Source organism: Panthera onca, chromosome D3, assembly GCF_046562875.1.
Source record: "Panthera onca isolate mPanOnc1 chromosome D3, mPanOnc1 haplotype 2, whole genome shotgun sequence".
NCBI classification, from domain to species: Eukaryota; Metazoa; Chordata; class Mammalia; order Carnivora; family Felidae; genus Panthera; species Panthera onca.
Genome location: NC_138350.1, coordinates 15836112 through 15853672, shown reverse-complemented (window position 1 = coordinate 15853672; position 17561 = coordinate 15836112). Strand labels below are relative to the sequence as shown.

At 54.1% G+C, this 17561-nt stretch overlaps 2 protein-coding genes across 3 annotated transcripts in view; one reads left to right on the top strand and one right to left on the bottom strand.

Annotated features, from left to right (window-relative positions):
- The first annotated feature begins 409 nt into the window (after positions 1-409).
- Positions 410-10262, top strand: CD3H12orf43 (chromosome D3 C12orf43 homolog). 2 transcript variants are annotated; one of them, XM_060612471.3, is made up of 6 exons: positions 410-598; positions 5434-5476; positions 5670-5768; positions 7728-7801; positions 8324-8414; positions 8893-10262. In XM_060612471.3, exons 1-6 carry the CDS (start codon positions 445-447, stop codon positions 9245-9247), a joined length of 816 nt encoding a protein of 271 aa, XP_060468454.3. In that variant the 5' UTR covers positions 410-444; the 3' UTR covers positions 9248-10262. The 2 variants fall into 2 exon arrangements, with proteins under 2 accessions (XP_060468454.3, XP_060468453.3); XM_060612470.3 differs by having other exon boundaries at positions 8890-10262.
- The window catches only part of HNF1A (HNF1 homeobox A), a 21792-nt gene continuing 14439 nt past the window's right edge, over positions 10209-17561 (bottom strand). Inside the window, exons 5-10 of the mRNA XM_060612466.3 lie at positions 16767-16918; positions 16425-16626; positions 15319-15510; positions 14079-14200; positions 13846-13990; positions 10209-11647 (exon numbers count right to left, since the gene is read on the bottom strand). Of these exons, the coding sequence (XP_060468449.1) occupies positions 11520-11647; positions 13846-13990; positions 14079-14200; positions 15319-15510; positions 16425-16626; positions 16767-16918 (941 nt within the window). The 3' untranslated portion in view covers positions 10209-11519. The remainder of the gene's footprint in view (positions 11648-13845; positions 13991-14078; positions 14201-15318; positions 15511-16424; positions 16627-16766; positions 16919-17561) is intronic.

The window sequence follows — 17561 nt, the reverse complement described above, 5'->3', positions numbered from 1 at the left end:
CAAGTGTTTCCAATGTGCAGGCTGAGTGGAGAAGTCCTGAGGTAAAAAATTGGAGAATGTTTTCAAAACCAAACTGTGCATCAGAATCACCCGGGACTGTGCCTCTTGAATTTTAATGTGCACACCAATCACCAGGCAATCACGGTTAAATGCAAGTTCCGATTCAGTAGGTCTGGGCTGGAGTCAAGGTTCTGGTATGACCTAGGCAATTCCTTTTCCTCTGTAGGTCTCATTTTCCTCATCAAGAAAAGGATGGAGTTCACCTCTTAGGCCCTTCCAGCTCTCATATTTGAGGAAACCATTAGGGCAGTCCGGGGGAACCGAGGGCGGACTGAGCCTGAGAACTACAATCCCCACAATGCCCTGCGCGTCTCCGCCCTCAGTGCCGTGGTGGAGAAGGGTTGCTAGTGGAACGCTCCCCACAATCCTTCGCGGTGGCCCAAGATGGCCGCGCCCAGTGGCCCCCTGAGCGCTTTGGAGAGCAGCAGCAGCAGCAGCAGCAGCAGCGATGAGGAGGAGCTGGCACGGTGCCGCGAGGCAGCGATGCCGGCCTGGGGCTTGGAGCATCCCTCGAGGGGGCCGGAGAAGCCAAGAGCCGGTAGGAGGCCATGTGCAGGGAGTCTGGCCGAAAGGCGTGGGGTCTTCCCCTGGGGTCTGAGAGGATGGGTGGTGAGGAGGGGGTGACCGGCACGCGACTTCTTGCCCTGAGAAAGCTCCGGGGACTGCGTGGGACTCAGATTCAAGAGAGCGGGCCGGTGCAACAGGGAGGGTACTTCCATTACCCCGGTCGGGGAAACTGAGGCACCTGAATGCCTCTTGACTCTGCTTCCTTCGGTCCTTCCTCACTGCCGCACGCTGGCAGCCCGCCACCTCTCCGAGATGGCTGGGACAGCCCCCCTTCCCGGATGCTGGCACCCAGCCTTTCCCCGCCTCCAGCACCTTCTCAGACCCTGGGGCTGTCAGCGAGCTGGGTCCTCCACGTGTCTGACGGTGACAATCTAGTGCTACAGCAGTTTGGGCAGTACCTGTCACTTGGTCCTAACAAAATCACAGATTTCCATATCCCGTTACCGTCTGCATGTGTATCAAAATATCATTTTAGTCACGGTAAAATGTTGGGAAAAAATAATTGACACTCATCCCTGCTTTAAAAGTACAGTCGTTTTGGGGGGCGCTCGGGTGGCTCGGTCCGTTGAGTATGGGACTTCCACCCAGGTCATGATCTCGAGTTCCTGAGTTCGAGCCCCACATCGGGCTTGCTGCTGTCAGCGCAGAGCCCGCTTCGGATCCTCTGTCCCCCTCTCTCTCTGTCCCTCCCTTGCTTGTGCCCTCTCTCCCTCTCAAAAATCAATTAATTAATCCATTTAAAAAATTACAGGCATTTTTGGGCCCACTAGTAGATCGTAATGCATTCATAAAGATTTAATGCATTAATAAAGAAGCACATATATTATTAATGTGCCAAATTTGGGTTTGTTTGTTTGTTTGTTTTTAACTATTAATGATAACTGAATTTCTGTATCATTGGCTTTCTTTGTAATGTGTTGTGTTTTATGCATTTAAAACATTATTCTGAAAAAGGATCCAAGCTTTCCCACGTTGCCGGAACAGGCCATAGCAAAGCAAGGTTAAGAACCCCTGCTTTTGTTTAAAAGGACTTACAAGTCGGGGCGCCTGGGTGGCTCAGTCGGTTAGGCGTCCTACTTAGGCTCAGGTCATGATCTCAAGGTTTGTGGGTTCGAGCCCCACATCAGGCTCTGTGCTGATAGCCTGGACTGCTTTGGATTCTGTGTCTCCCTCTCTCTCTGCCCCTCCCCTGTTCATGCTCTGTCTCTCTCTGTCTCTCAAAAATAAATAAATGTTAAAAAATAATAATAAACAAAAAGAAAATAAATAAAAGGACTTACAAGTCTTTTGGTAATTCATTCCCCCCTGCCTCTCCCTTCTTGCTGTCCTGCCACATTGTATGTCCCATAGGTAGATGCCAAACAGTATTATATCCTCCCATCTCTGGACACCAAAACTCGGGAGTTTTCTCATTCAAGCTCTGTCTACAGATCTGCCTCTCCATCTCCATCGCTCACTAGCAGTGAGAATTGGGGCAAGGTATCCGTCAAGTAGGGATAATGGTGGGTACCCCTGCCCCCAAGGTTGAGAAGTAACCCAGATGATACATCTGCAATGCTTGGCACATATTAAAAAATTTTTAAGGTTTATTTACTTCTGAGAGACAGAAACAGAGCACGAGCAGGAGAGGCGCAGAGAGAGAGAGGGAGACGCAGAATCCGAAGCAGGCTCCAGGCTCCGAGCTGTCAGCGCAGAGCCCGATGCGGGGCTCGAACTCAAGAACCTTGAGATCATGACCTGAGCCGCACCTGGCCTGACTTGCTCCACAAATATGGCAAGGGAGAGGTTACGTGACGGGAGCTTAATGAAGGCTGGGATCTGGCCTGTCCCTTCACCGTGGTATCCCCTCCCCCGGGGCCTGGCACAGGTCATGATCAGCGTTCAGGAAAATAGTTCTTGAATGAATGACCTGGCCAGAAAGGCACTTCTCTGATGAGGCGGGGGGGGCGGGCCAAGACTCCAACTAGATTTCCGGGCCAGTTGCTTCCGCCTTGGCAGGATGGATTTCTCTGTGGCAGTGGAGGGAGCACTTGATAGGAAGTGCCGGCTCTGAAGCTGGTCCTAGACAAGGAAAATCATTTCTGAAAGCCACAGTTTTCTCATCCGTAAAACGCCTGGGCCTTAGGGTTGTGGTGAGTCTCATACGTGAACAGCTTTGGCCAACATGTGAAGCAATGCACATGTGAGGAGTGGCATCCAAGATACCACTTTTATAGCCTACCCTTTGGTGCATTCATGAAGCTTCTGCCGATCAAAGTAGATGTGACTGCCGATGATAAGTCTTGTTACCTATTGAGCACCTACTGTGTGCCAGGCAAGATCCTGAACACGTGACACGCATTCTTGGGCCGTGGGATAATAAAAATTGCCGCCACGGGTGGAGCTGTTACTGTGTGCCCTGCTCTAAACACTTCGCATTTGGTGTCTGGTTTAATTTTTCCAACAATACCAATCCAGCAACTATTAGCCCCATTATACAGATGCGAGAGCTGATGCTCAGAAAGGTCCTCCAGCTTGTAAGTAGCAGAGCCAGGCATCCATCTAGGTCTTTATGCCTCCAAGCCCATGCTATTAACTGCCCTCTGCCCCTCCCTGCCACGGACAGTTGCCCATTGTGGGCAAAACTCTGACCCTTTGGTCCATAACCATGTGGAAATGTAGGTCACTATATATATATATATTTTTTTTTTTTTTTTTTTTTTTTTTTGAGAGAGAGAGCATGAGAACGCAAGTGTGGAGGTGGGGCAGAGAGAGAATCCTAAGCAGGCTCCATGCCCAGCACAGAGCCCCACTTGAGGCTCAATTCCAGCGACCCTGGGATCATGCCGTGAGCCGAAATCAAGAGTCAGACTCTTAGCTGACTGAGCCACCGAGGCGCCCCTGTAGGTTACTATATTATTACTGTAACCCCTGATACAGCTCTTTAATCCAGTAATGAAGCACTGGTCACCCACACTTCAAACCACTTACATTTTAAGGCAACGTACACTGTGATTACTTTATGCAATGTTTCTTTCACACCAAGGCACTATGCCAAGAGCTGGAGCCGTACAGAAAGCAAGACGCAGACCATGTGCTCCAGCAGCTTTCAAATCCAGGGGGAGACAGACGTGCAAACAAAGTGTCCAAACCCATGTAAAATTTCGCTGTATCCTCACAGTGACTCTGGGAAGTTGGAGGTCTTATCCCCACTTTGTAGATCTAAAAACAAAGGCTCGGGGAGGTAAAGGGACTGGTCCGGAGTCACAGTGGAAGAACCAGAACTGAACTGAAACCTGTCTTCTGAGGCCTGGGGTCTAATGCTGTTTCTGTTCCGTGACATTGTATCACAGCCCTCGCTCCGTAGTCACGACAGAGGAAATGCTTCTCCTCCTTGTGATGGCATGCTCAGAAGGAGGGACTCTGGGTCTATCCCGGCCATCTGCATTCTCCGACTCCAGGGGCATCGGGCACTTTGCATTCCGTGTTATGCTCCACAGCGCTTTTGACATAGACCACAATGTGGACTGTGTGCCCCGCACTTGTTTTAACACCACATGGCCCTGTTGTGGGCCCAGAGTTGCCAAGCGATCATTTTGACCAGTTGGCTCCTTAAACTCACAAGAACATTTTGTCCCATTACTCAAGTCAAGAACCTCAGAACCGTCTTTCATACGTCTCTCGCACCATCCATCGAATCTGTCAGCAAAACCCTGTTGATTCCTTCAGAATACATCCAGAGTCCTGCCCCTTCTCATCGCCTCCACGATTGCCATGGTCCCCCTCCTTCTGCCCTTGCCCCACCAGGGTCTACGTCCACACTGCAGCCAGAGATGTGCTGTAAAATCCCAAGTCCATTCGTGTCCCTCTTCTGTGCAGACTCCGGTGGCTCCTCACCTCCCTCAGGGCCCAGGTCGTCACACTGGCCCACCAGTCCCTTCATGATCTGGCCCCCCATAAGGTCCCCATTTCTGCTGCTCCCTTAACTCACTGGGCCGCAGCCACCCCGGCTTCCTTGCTGGTTCTCAGATGCACCAGGCAGGCTTCTGCCTTGGGGCCTCTGTAGGTGCTCTTCCCTCTTCCTGGAAGACTCTTCCCCAGATGACTTCCCCGCTTGACTCACTCCCTTGCCTCTCTGAAATCCATTCACCTGTCACCTATACGTGAAGTCCTCCCTACCTGCCTTTATAAAATGATCCCCCGCCTGCCCTCACCACTTCTCTCTCCTGCTGTGTTTATTTCCCCTCTGTATTTATCATGATCTAATTTTATATTTTAATTGTGTGTTTTAGTCCTCCGTATCCACCAACCAGCATGTAAGCTCCGTGAGGACTGGCGTCTACGTCTAAATTGTTCAGCACCTAGAACACCACCTGGGTAATGTTAGAGCTTCAGTATTCAGTTGAGTGAATGATCACCAGGCCAGCCATTTCCAGTCTCGGCTTGAAAAAATGTGATCTACATAATGGATTCTCTGTCCCCACAGCACTTAGCACAGAGCCAGGCACACAGTAGATGCTCAATAAATACCGGAATCAAATACACTTTCTTGTTCAGCATGGTGGTTAAGAGGGGGCTCTGGAGCCAGATGACTTGGGTCTGGCCCCAACCCTCTCGGTTATTAGCCGTGTGACTCTGGCCGAGTTATCTTATCTCCTCGTCTCAGTTTCCTCTTCTGCAAAATGGGAATAATAACTCCCTTAACAGGGTTGTTGGCAACATTCAATGAGTTATACGTGTAAATCACTTAAAATCACCTCTGACGCACAGCAGATACTGTTCCTGTCATTTCCTCTATAAATGCCTCAATTTTCGTTATTTCCACAGATGCCGCAAATAATCAGTTGCCAGCCAGCCAGCCAAGTCTCAGGTACTGTGTGCTTTGGGTCCAAGTTTAATCCATTCTCTAAACAAATATTTATCCCCTACTGTGTGCCAGATGCAAGGATAGACCCTGGCCTATCGGGGTGAATGAGACACATGTCGTCCCTGCCCTCGTGGGTGGGGGGTGGGGAGCAGCCTCTGAGCTGGCGGGAAGTGAGGTCCTTTCGTGTGCGTTGCAGGCGGAAAGCGGACGAACATGAACAAGATGGCAATGAGCTTCAGACCACCCCTGAATTCCGAGCCCACGTAGCCAAGAAACTGGGAGCCCTGCTGGACAGGTAACCAAAAATGTTCCTTCTCTTCCCCTGCTTCCATTAATACGAACAGTAGCGGCCCACGTCGGTGGGGAGCTTGGGGTGTGCAAGCAGGCGCTGTGGGGAGCACATGCTGTGTCACCTCACGCACAATCTGCCACGTAGGTCCTGTCGTTGTCCTCGTCTGCCGGTGAGGAAACAGGCTCTCTGGGAGAAGGAGCGTTTGCTCGAAGCCATAGGGAGGAGAGAGCAGAGCTGATATTTTTTTACCTTTATTTATTTATTTTGAGAGAGAGCACAAGTTGGGGAGGGGCAGAAAGAAGGGGAGAGAGAGAATCCTAGGCAGGCTCCACTCTGTTAGCACAGAGCCCTCCGCAGGGCTCGAACTCACAAACCGTGAGATCATGACCTGAGCCGAGATCAAGTGTCAGACACTTAACCAGCTGAGCCACCCAGGTGCCCCCCGGAGATTTAGATTCCTAATAGCGTAGTCAAGGCTCTGAGAATCTGCGGTAAAGGGACATGCGTGACTTTGCTTGGCCCAGCAGTTTCCAAACTCATCTGGCCACAGTGGCTTTGCTCCATGGAAGGCCGATCGGCGTAGGCATGGAACACATTTCAAGAGACACTGGCCTAGATCCATCCCTGATTGACTGAGCCCTACCAGATTTTGCAAGGGAAATGAGGATGTTCAGGCCTCAGTCCCGAAACATGAAAAAGACAAACGTGTCCCATCACAGTGTAAACCAGCTGCTCTGAGATAGAGTGGTGGGCCAGACCTTAGCAGCCTGAACCACCGCGGTCTCAGTACCAGTGCCCCAGCTCGAGAATGTGGTAAACATGTAGGAGGGTCTGTTGGCATTTCAACACACGGGTGCAGTTTTTCTTCATGACTCTTCGGCTTCAGGGTGAACAAGGCCCACCCAGCACTGCGATGATCCACATCAGACTTTTCCGCAGGTGGAAATCCAGCCGGATGCGTGTCAACCGCAGTCAGCACATTCCCTGCGGCGTTTTTGTGTTTCTCTGCAAGGAGACTTAAATGGTGCTCTAGTTGGTCTCTTGTGTTAGATCAGGGCTTCTTGGCCTTGGCACCACTAACCTTTTAGACTGGTTCTTCCTGTTTCACTATAGAACGGGGAGCAGCATCCCTGGCCTCTACCTACCAGATCCTAATAGCATTCCCCACCCCCACCCCCCGCCACCACCACCAGTTGTGACGACCAAAAATGTGTCCAGACATTGCTTAATATGCCCTGCAGACCTACATTAAACCACTGTGTTAGAGGGGCGCCTGGGTGGCTCAGTCGGCTGAGTGTCCGACTTCGGCTCAGGTCATAATCTCATGGTTCATGGGTTCAAGCCCCGTGTCGGGCTCTGTGCTGACAGCTAGGAGCCTGGAGCCTGCTTCAGATTCTGTGTCTCCCTCTCTCTCTGCCCCTCTCCTGTTCGTGCTTTGTCTCTCTCTCAAAAATAAATAAACATGAAAAAAATTAAAAAATAAATCTGTCTTAAAAAAAAAAAACAAAACAAAAAACAAAACAAAACAAAAAAAACACTGTGTCCCAGGTGACAGCTGACCTTGAACCAGTTCTCTAGATCGGTCGGTCCTATTTCCCCTTTCATGCTTGCTGCCGGGATGCTCAAAGCAAAACATGTGCCTGCTCTCCAGCACTTTCTGTCCCTCCTGGCCTATTTTCTTTGCTCTATTCAAAATTGCATTCATTCTGTGGTACTGTGTGTATCTTTAAAACTTCTTCAGTACTTCCTGGAATAAAGTGGGGTTCAAACAAATGAGGCATTGCAGTTTCAGCTGTCGGGGGCTGATCAGCATGTTATGGCTGTAGGCGTTAACTGTTCTTATCAGGCCGGCGTGCTTGCTGCCATTGCATTAACATCACATGCCCCCCGTCCCCTCCACTTAAAAAAATTTTTTTGTTACCCAAAATCTCATCCTTAATCAACCATTTCCTCCTTCCGAAGCTCAATTACCATCTCAGAAGTAGTGAAGGAGCCGAAAAAGACTGAAATACAGAAAGTCCCCCCGGAGGATGATGGTGAGTGGTTATACTCTTAAGGCCAGCTCTTGTCTCCCACCTCATGTGTATCTGGAGCCGGGAAATACATTTTGGTACGTTCTGGGATCTCTGAGGCGGGTATGATGCTGATACCCCTATTTGCAGGGCAGGGTGTCATGGGAGCTGGGGCTCTGAGAAACGAAGTCACTTGTCTGAAGCACCTTTGTCTGTCTAACCCCAAGCAGGGGCATCTTAACCACGGCACTTCACAGCCTCTCCCTGCTGAGTGTCTGTCCCGCGCCCAACCCACCTGCCACTTTGGAAGCTGCCTTAGGCAGAAGGCTCAACCCCTGGCTTCCAGAAGCCTCTGAGGGCTTGCTGCTCTGAATGTGCAGCTCGCGTCCCCTCTGGCACCTCGGGCCCTGGCTCCAGGAGGCACCCGGTGCCTCTCAACATACATCTGTGGGATCTCCTCGAGGGCAGAGGCGGGGCAGCCTTGGCACCTGGGAGGAGGGGCTGGCCCCTGGCAGTGCTGACTCGATCGACCCCTTTGGATTTTAGGCTTCCGCCTTTTCTTCACATCCATCCCCGGAGACTCCGGCAAGAAAGCTGCTCCCCAGCCCAGCCGAAAGCGCTTCCCTTCCGGCTCCAGGTGAGGTATCACACCCCCTCCTCACGTTCCCTCCTTTTTGCCCGTCGTCTGCATTTGCCAGCCCCCCAGAATAGCCATGGAGAATCTGGTCAGATCTAGGCCAATAAGGAGCCGTGTCAGGGAGCTCGAGAAGTAGTACCCTCAGTGGGAGAGGGAAGAGGGTTCTGTTGGGAGTTGGCTTTGGATCTTTACTGCTTTTTGAGCGTCATCTTGTGCCAGACACCTCACTCCTGGGGCATCCCTGTGAGACCCACGCACCCATTTCATAGATGGAGACACTGAGGGTCAGAGAGGTTAAGTCACTTAATGAGATCACACAGCTGGGAAGCGGAGAAGCCAATGTTGGAACCCAGGCCGGCCTCATTCCCAAGCTGGAGCTTTCTAGCACCGCCCCCCCCCCCCCCCCCCCCCCCCGCCGTGACCTCTTCCTGCTGGCTCTGGGGCCCTGTCCCCACTCTGTGCCCTCCCCTTGTAGCAGTGAGGACAGCGACGACGAGTGGCAGCGGTGCCGGGAGGCGGCCGTGTCAGCCTCCGACATCCTCCAGGAATCTGCCATCCACGGCCCTGTCAAAGTGGAGAAAGAGGCAAAGAAGAAGAAAAAGAAGTTGAAAAAGAAAGCCAAGAAGGAGGCCGGTGCCGACTCGGTCGCCCCGGCCGCCACCACCACCACAAGCGGGGCCACCATAGGGAAGCAGGAAAAGCATTCACCCAGGCTCAATGGAGACCAGACATCACTTGGGACCAAAAAGAAGAGAAGGAGGAAAAAAGCAAAGGCCGGCGAGGCTTCCCCATCCCCGCCGATAAAGAGGGCAGTGGCCGTGCCTGCCAACTGATCGGAGCCCCACAGGCACGGGGCCCAACTAGCCCGAGGACGAGGCATTTCCAAGCCCCACCTCCCTCCAAGTTCAAGGACTTGGCTGGACAGAGGTCCAGACTCTGCCCATGATTGGGGCTTGCCCAAGGGTTGGGACAGAGACACGGTTGTGGGGTGAGAAGCCTAATCAAGGCCTGCCCATCTGTGCTCCCGTTGGGAACTGGGGCAGACCTGTGATGCCAGAACATTCCATGGCCTCAGGAAAAAGGAGCCTTCCAGTTACTCAAGACCGAAGGCCACATGGTAAAGCTTCCATCTTCCCAGCACTGTCTGAGGAGAGTAAGTGACAGGAGAGTTTTTCCTTCCCCTCCACCTTCCCAACCTGGTGTGGGAGACCACCTTAATGAGGGAAGGGGCCCTGAGATGACAAGGCCAAGAAAGAGTTTTGTACTTCTCCCTCCAGGTTGCACAGACTTGATAAAAAGAAGGAGAGAGATTTTTTCCCCCCCTAGGCTGCCAGAATTTTCTTTCTCCACATTTGTGAATGTGCCACACATGATCGTGTCTCTGAGCCAACCAGATTGTTGAAAATAAATGACCCCAGACATAACAAAGTGATCTGGGTGCTCCTTCCCTGTCCGTGCCGAATCTTGATGAGACATGCTAAATAAACCTCACGTAGGTGGAGTCCTGTCTACACCCCAAGCTGTGTTCCTGCACCCCAGCCTCAAGACTTCGAGAAGCACCACAGCACTTGTGGACCGGTTTTCAGACACCTGCAGCATTTTGCAGGGGAAGAGCAGAAGCTCAAGGTTAAAGTGGAATTCTGGCTTTGTGGCCTTGACTCTGAGGTTTGGCAGAGCGAGAAAGACAGAGGCAGGATGTGAGAGGGTGACCCACCACCACCTCCCTCTGCCTGCCCAGCCCCATCTGGGCAACGTGTGGACAAGCAAGAAGTTTCCAGTATGCATTTCCACTACTCCATTCCTCATTTCCTTTACTACAAGTTAAATAAAAGTACAGGTTGGCTCTTGGCTGGCTGCAAGCCTCGGGGGTGCTGGTTCTGCCCCGGCCCTTTCCTCCGTCCAGGGTGGGAGCAGCCCTCAAGGCCAAGTTATCTGCAGCAGCCCCTTCCTGGAGAGGAGGTCATAGAGCCCCGGGCTGACAGTGTTCCTCCTGGTGGCACTCAGGACCTCAGGCTCCTGGGTGTGGCTGTGACCCCCTGGCCTCCACATCCCTCAGCCGGCCGAGCTCCCAAGCTTCCAGGCATCAGCCCCGTCCCCACGGGGAGCTCCTCTCCGCCGGTCTCGTCTCTCCCCTCACCCTCTGGGCACCTCAGCTCTGTCATCTGCTCAGGCCTTGCTGCCTTCTGACCCCAGCAGCTTGTCCCCCAGACCAGGGAGGGGCTGCAGGGCCCCACGGGCCAGAGGAGCTGTTATCAGAATCTCAACAGCGGCACCGGGCGCAGAGTCACGAGGCTCCCGTGGGGCAAGACGGACTTCCTAGTCCTGAGGGGGGCTTTCCCATTGAGGCGAGATGCCGGGCTGGCGTGAGAAGGTGTGGTGCCCTTCTTACCACACCTGTGTGGGGTGGGGGGGATGAATGGCCGAGAGGACCAGCCATCTTGGAAGCCAGGGGAGGGGTGGCTGAGGACGAGAGAAGCTGGAGAGCCCTGCATGCCTTGGCTGCTAGCCTGAGCCCTCCTGGGGCGTGGGCATCTGAGCCCCAGCCCGGGCACTGGGTAGCCACTCGGAGAATGCTAATGTGAGTGGGGCGCAGGGGTCAATAGCTGGAACTGGGGCAGGGCGGAGGGGCCTGGTCAGGGCACAGGTGACAGGACGGGGCCATGTTGATCTTGGGCCTCTCACTGAGCTCCGTGAGTCACAGCTACGCAGGCTTGTGTCCCGAGGAGTGCGGCTACAAGGGTTCCCTTGGGGGTTCCCGGGGGTCTCCACAGGCACAGGCTGGAGGTACCAAAGTCCAAAGGCCGTCCCCTTCTGTTCCAAGTGGCAAGATTCACCCTGAGCAGCAGGGACAGTCCCTCTCGTCCGCGTCTTGCTCTGCTTCCCAGCTCTCCACAGTCCCCTCTCGTGCACTGAAACAGCCCTCCTGAGGTCGGGGCGCCTTGAAACCCTCCTTTCCGTTGCTGACAGAGCAGGGTGGCAGTTTTCCAGGGAAGGCCGCTCTCTTGTGGCAGTGGAAGTTTCCCAGGCTCACATGTCCCAGTCACCCCCCAAGTACGCCAGGCGCGCTCCAGGCAGGGCCCGGCCCCTGGGGGGCGGTTGCCGTGGTTACTGGGAAGATGAAGCCATCTGTGTGGAAATGAAGGTCTCGATGACACTGTGGTTGGATGGCAGCAGGTGGCTGTGGCCGTCGTTGGAGTCGGGGCTCTGGTACAACACCAGGCTGCTGGAGGACACTGCAGGGGCAAGTGAGACAGCTGGCTGTCTGCCAAGCCCTTCCCAACCCCACCTCGCGCACCCATCCCTGGGGGCACTTGGGACAGGCCACACGGGGCCTCGCCACCTCCTGAATTACAGCAGATCACCAGACCCCCAAAGCCACGCCTCTACCCTTGGGTCTTATTAACCCCCAGCCAGGCTCCGGGGCCACCCAGGGGGTGGCCACCTCAGGACGTTTTAGTAGGAACGTCGGAGAAGCCCTGGTGGGGCGGTGTGGTTACTTTCGGGCTTCGGCGTTGCTAGGCTGCGGCCCAGTCATGAAACCAAACACTGAAGTGTTGCAGTGGGGGTGTTGAGTTGACTTCAAGTAAAGGAGATTTCTCTGGCTGACACGGGTGGGTCTCATCTAATCAGTCAAAGGCCTTAAGAGCAAAAGCTGAGGCTTCCTAGAGAAGAAGGAATCCTACCTCAAGATTTCAGGATCACATCCTGCCTTTGCTGCCAGACTGGTCGGCCCCACAGGCGTGTGAGCCAGTTCCTTGAATATATATCTATACCGTTGACCCTTAAACAGTGCGAGGGTCAGGGGCGCTGACCCCCTGCGTAGTCACAAATCTGCAGGTAACTTTTGACTCCCCCAAAACTTAGCTACTAATAGCTACTGTCGCCCAATAATATAAACAAGTCAATTGACACATATCTTGTATGTTAGAGGTATTAGGCACTGTATTCTTACAAAAGGTAAACTAGAGGGAGAAAAGTATCATGAATGTCATAAGGAAGGGGAGCCTGGGTGGCTCAGTCGGTTAAGTATCCGACTCTTGATTTCAGCTCAGGTCACGATCTTGTGGTTTGTGAGTTCAAGCCACGTGTCGGGCTCTGCGCACACAGCTGGGAACCTGCTTGGGATTCTCTCCCTCTTCTTCTCTCTTAACCCGTCTCTCTCTCTCTCTCTTTCCCTGTCTCTCTCCCTCCTTTCTCTCTCTCTCTCTCTCTCCCCCGTCCCTCTCTCAAAAATAAATAAATATTAAAAAAAGAAGAACATCCTAAGGAAAAGAAAATACATTTACAGTCCTGAGTCCTGTGCTGTGTTGGAAAAAATCCACGTGGGCGCGCCTGGGTAGCTCAGTCGGTTAAGCTTCCAACTTTTGCTCAGGTCACGATCTCACAACTTGTGAGTTCAAGCCCCACATCGGGCTTTCTGCTGTCCGCGAGGAGCCTACTTTGGATCCTCTGTCCCCCAATCTCTGCCCCAATCCCACTCGTTCTCTCTCCCTCTCTCTCTCTCTCTCTCAAAATAAATAAACTTAAAAAAAAAGTAACTTAAAAAAACAATGAAATAAATCCACATGTAAGTGGACCCGTGCAGTTCAAACACCATGTTGTTCAGGCATCTACTGTATTCCTGTTGGTTCTGTGTCTTACGAGAACCCTGACTGATTCCGACAGCTAAGAGAATGGGCTTTGAGTTTGGACCTGGGTTCAAGTCCTGGCCCTGCCACCTGCTAGTAGCTGTCGGAGGCAAGACCAAGTCCCTCACCTCCTTGGCGTCTGCTTTCCCATTTGTAAAACGGGGATGATGACGCGTGCCCCGTGGGTAGAGCAGGGAGCCCTCAGTTCCTGTCGCTGCAGCCACCAGGGCTGGACGGAGAAACCTGAGGCTCACGGGATGAAGCGGCTGCCCAAGTCCCGCACTTAGCGAGTGGCCACCCCCGGCCTCAGAGCCCAGCAGCCTGACTCCCCGGTGCCCGCCCTTCATCGACATCGTAGGTTGTGGGCTCGGGGCACCGGGGGATGGAAACGAATGGGTCAAGTGCGATATAGCTGACCTAGAGAGCCCGCACGCTGTTGTTGCTGCGTGGGAACACGGGTCTCCGATTCTCCAGGAAAAGCCAGAAATCACGATTTCTTTGTGAAAGCTCATCTTTAAACGTGGGCAACGAACTCCATGCTAAACCCTGAGCCACCCAACACGCCTGCGAGCCACCTCTGGCCCAAAGCAAGGCCAGATCAGATCGCTCCTCACCGTCACCCTCCCCTGTCTCTCGCAATTAATCTTTTCCTCGTCCTAGTCAGTGAGATATTCCTGTAAGACAGGCCCACTTCCCTGTGGTTTCACGCCCCTCTTGGCTCCCGTCGGGGGAGCACAGGGGACCCTCCCGTTTGCCGCACACACCTTCCTCCCCGCCTGAGGGAGCAGGGAAAGGCGGCTCACCGGTGGGGCTGGCGCTGAGCCGGTGGGTGGGCTGCAGGGGCTGGATGCCGGCGGGGTCCTGGCTGGGGATGTGGATGGTGGTGGTCTGAGATGCCGGCGTATGCAGCCCGGATTCACTGGAGGCCTCCGTGTCTGAGGCGAAGACCTGGGGGAACAGAGCGGCCTCCTGAGCCCCCCATGGGTGCGCTGTGGGGTGGGGCCCGAGCGAGGGGCCAGGCAGGCCTGGGCCTTACCTGCTTGGTGGGCGTGAGGCTGGCCAGAGCACTCAGGTTGGTGGTGTCGGTGATGAGCATGGTCTGCGGAAGCAGGCCCGTGTGGGTGTACTGGGCCACCTCAGGCTTGTGGCTGTAGAGGGCTGGCCGGGAGGGAGGAGAGAGGGGGGTCAAGACCAGACACCCTGGGCCAGGCTGGGCCCCTCCCAAGAGGGCCTCAAAGCTGGGCGCTGTGGGGGAGGTGAGGCACGGGGCCTGGTAAGTGGCCCGATGGAGCAGTGGTTGGGGACTCAGGACAGATATCCCAAGCTGGGAGCTCCAGATAGAGGGGTTAGACCCTCTCCCCAACTACAGGACCCTGCTCAGGCTGGCTCCATGGGGGAAGGCTGGGGGAGGACAGGAACCCACACCCACCGCCTGAGGACGACAGGTGTGACCGGCAGTGGGAAGCACAGGTGCTACTGTGCTAAGTACGGGCCACGGAGGGAAAGGCTGGCAGCTCCCGTTAGGGGGTTGAGCGGGACAGAGGGCCGTGTAGCTCCGCCTCCAGGACACCTCTCCAAAATGTCACCCAAAGTTTCACCTACAGCCCGGCCCCACAAGAACGCACACGGACACCAGCAGAAAAGCACACAAGCACACATTCTCACATCGACGCAGATGAAACCATACACGCACATAAATACGTGCACTGAACCAAATCCACACAGATACACAGGTGCACAGTCCCTCAGGCCCGGTTCCGAACTCCAAAAAGGTCTGAAAAACCCACGGATTTTCATAAGGTCGGCACTAGAGCGCTTTTGGTGGCAAACTCCCACCCGAGCCCGATGTGAGGTTGTGCCCCGTCTCTATTAACCTCCTTCGTGGCCTTCCACCTCCTGCTGCAGACATCCCAGGGCTTTGACGACGAGATACCGCCCGAGCCCTGCTGGGAGTGTGATAAAACATACGGCGATCCACCACATGTGAAGTCTGAGAAGTAGCGAATTCTGAAATACATGTGGCCCCGTGGGTTGCAGAGAAAGGACGTGTGGTGTCCTCTCACGTGGGTGTGCCCCTGCAAACACCCGTGAACGCCCACGTGCCTTTCCACGCACAGAAACACCATGCATATTTACACACTGAATCATATTCTGGCCTGCAGACCTCCTCATCACAGAAGCGCTCACGCACACAGACCACAACAGCTGCTAAGCCACCCTATACCTCCACCCGCCCACCCCGTGCTCGTGGACAGCGTGGGGCTAGGGGTACTCACCGTGGGGGCTCTGCAGCTGGGCCATGGTGGCCATGAAGGGACTCTGGGCCACGTGGCTCTGCATGGGGGGCATGAGTGGCTGCTGGTAGGAAGGGTGCAGTGGCTGGGAGAACTGGACTGGCTGCAGGGTGGTCAGGCTGCTGCCCATGCTGTTGATGACCGGCACGCTCTGTGCCTGAGTGGAGGCCAGGCCTGGAGCGGGAGGAATGGGAGTGAGCCAGCCTTCCTACCCCCTTCACTGCCTCCCCTGGCCCCGCACTGACCCCTGGGGGCACTGTCCCTCCCTCCCAGAGCCAAAGGGTGGGGGAAGGGAAGAGGCGACCAGGAAACACCTTTGCCCTAGGAGCTGTCACTAACTTACTTGATCTAGGCAAGGCGCTCCCCCTCTCTGAGCCTTTAATTCATTATAGGGGCAGGGGCTTTGTCCAACTAGGTTGGTTCCACAGCAGTGCAAAGGCCCTACAGCTTAGCTCTGTCCCCCTCTCCCCGCAGCTGTCTCTCTGTCTTCTATATTGAGCCTCTGCATCCTGGTTCCTACAAATAAAGTCTTTCTGGGCTTAAAAAAAACAGGGGCGCCGGGTGGCTCAGTTGGTTAAGTGTCCGACTTCAGCTCAGGTCACGATCTCACAGTTCCTAAGTTTGAGCCCTACATCAGGCTCTGTGCTGTCAGCACAGAGCCCACTTTGGATCCTCTGCCTCCCTCTCTCTGCGCCTCCCTTGCTCTCTCTCTCTCTCTCTCTCTCTCTCTCTCTCAAAAATAAATAAGACATCTTAAAAAAAAAACACGCAACCCAAAACCTACAAAACTTTGATCCCCCTTTCCCCGCTTACTTTTCCCATAGACATTTTGCCTTCCAAGACACTGTGTGACGTCTGCATTATGTTTGCTGTCTGCCTCCCCACTGGAGTCATTGAGATTTCAGTCTGTTTGGTTCACCTGTGTATCACTGATGTAGCATAGTACCTGGCACAGCGCAGGCTCTGAATAAGTATGTGAATGAATGAATGAATGAATGAGTCCCAGTGGCTCTTCCAGGTTCTGGATCCTGTGGCAGCCCCACGAACCCTCCCACCCGGGTGCCCCCCCACCATGCCCACCTACTTACCAATGACCAGGGTGGAGGCACCTGTGTTGGTGAAGGTGGGCCCCAGGGAGGCAGGCTCACCGGGCCCAATGGCCATGACCCCAGGAAGTGAGGCCATGATGAGATTCTGGGGCTGTTGGTTGAGGCCTGGGGATGTCTGCTCCAAGCTGTGCAGAGCTGTCAGGGTGCTGACAGGGGGGAGAGGGCCTCCGGTTGCTGAGACCTTGGAGGGGAAACCAAGCTGAGTGAGGGTGGAGCCCCACACTGTCTCCTTGGGGATGACTCCAGAATCTCCCGGCCAAGGGAGGATGGAAGATGGGGTTGGAAGGCGCTCCTCCACCCGGGGGGTATGAGGACACTCACCAGCTTGGCTTCGGTGCTCAGCAGGCTGTGACTGGGCTCCAGGCCCGTGGGGGACACTTGGTGTAGGGGTGCAGACACCGTCACCAAGGGACCACCGCTGCTCGAGGGCACTTCTGCCCCCTCGCTGGTTGTCGGCTGTCCATAGCGCACGCCTGGAGTGGGAGCAGCGTCCAGCCTCAGCACCTCACTTCCCTGCCCTCCTTGGCCCTCATCACCCCAAACCACACTGGCGTGCTTAGGCCACTTGCCCCGTGTTTCTGTGTGCCAGCGGCAAACTTCACCTGAACATCCTCCCGCCAGCTCCTGGGCTGGCTGCCTCCAACTCCTTGAAGGCAAGACCTGAGTTTTATTAGCCCCATGGCCCCCACTGCCTCGCACTACATGTGATAGGCAGTAGGTGTGCAGTGAAAGGCATTTGAATCAACATGAGCTGATGCTGATGAAATTGCAGTGAGCCAAGTTGAATAGAAGGAACTGGAATTAGTTCAGTGAAATGGAATCCAGCTGAATTGAGCCTGAAATGAACTGAGCTAGATTGAGCGCGTGGAGTTGAACTGAATCGGATCAAAGAGAATTGGATTGAATTGAACTGAGCTGTACAGAATTAATTTCATTTCCTCCAATTATATTTAATTAGACGGAGTGTAATTTAAAGGAACTAAATTGGATCATATGGAGTCGAACAGAATTGAATTGAAGTGAATTGAATTGAACTGAATTCAATTGATCTTGAATGAATGAACTGAATGGAAGTAACCCAAGTCAGGTTAGGCTGGACTGGAGAATGGAGGGGCG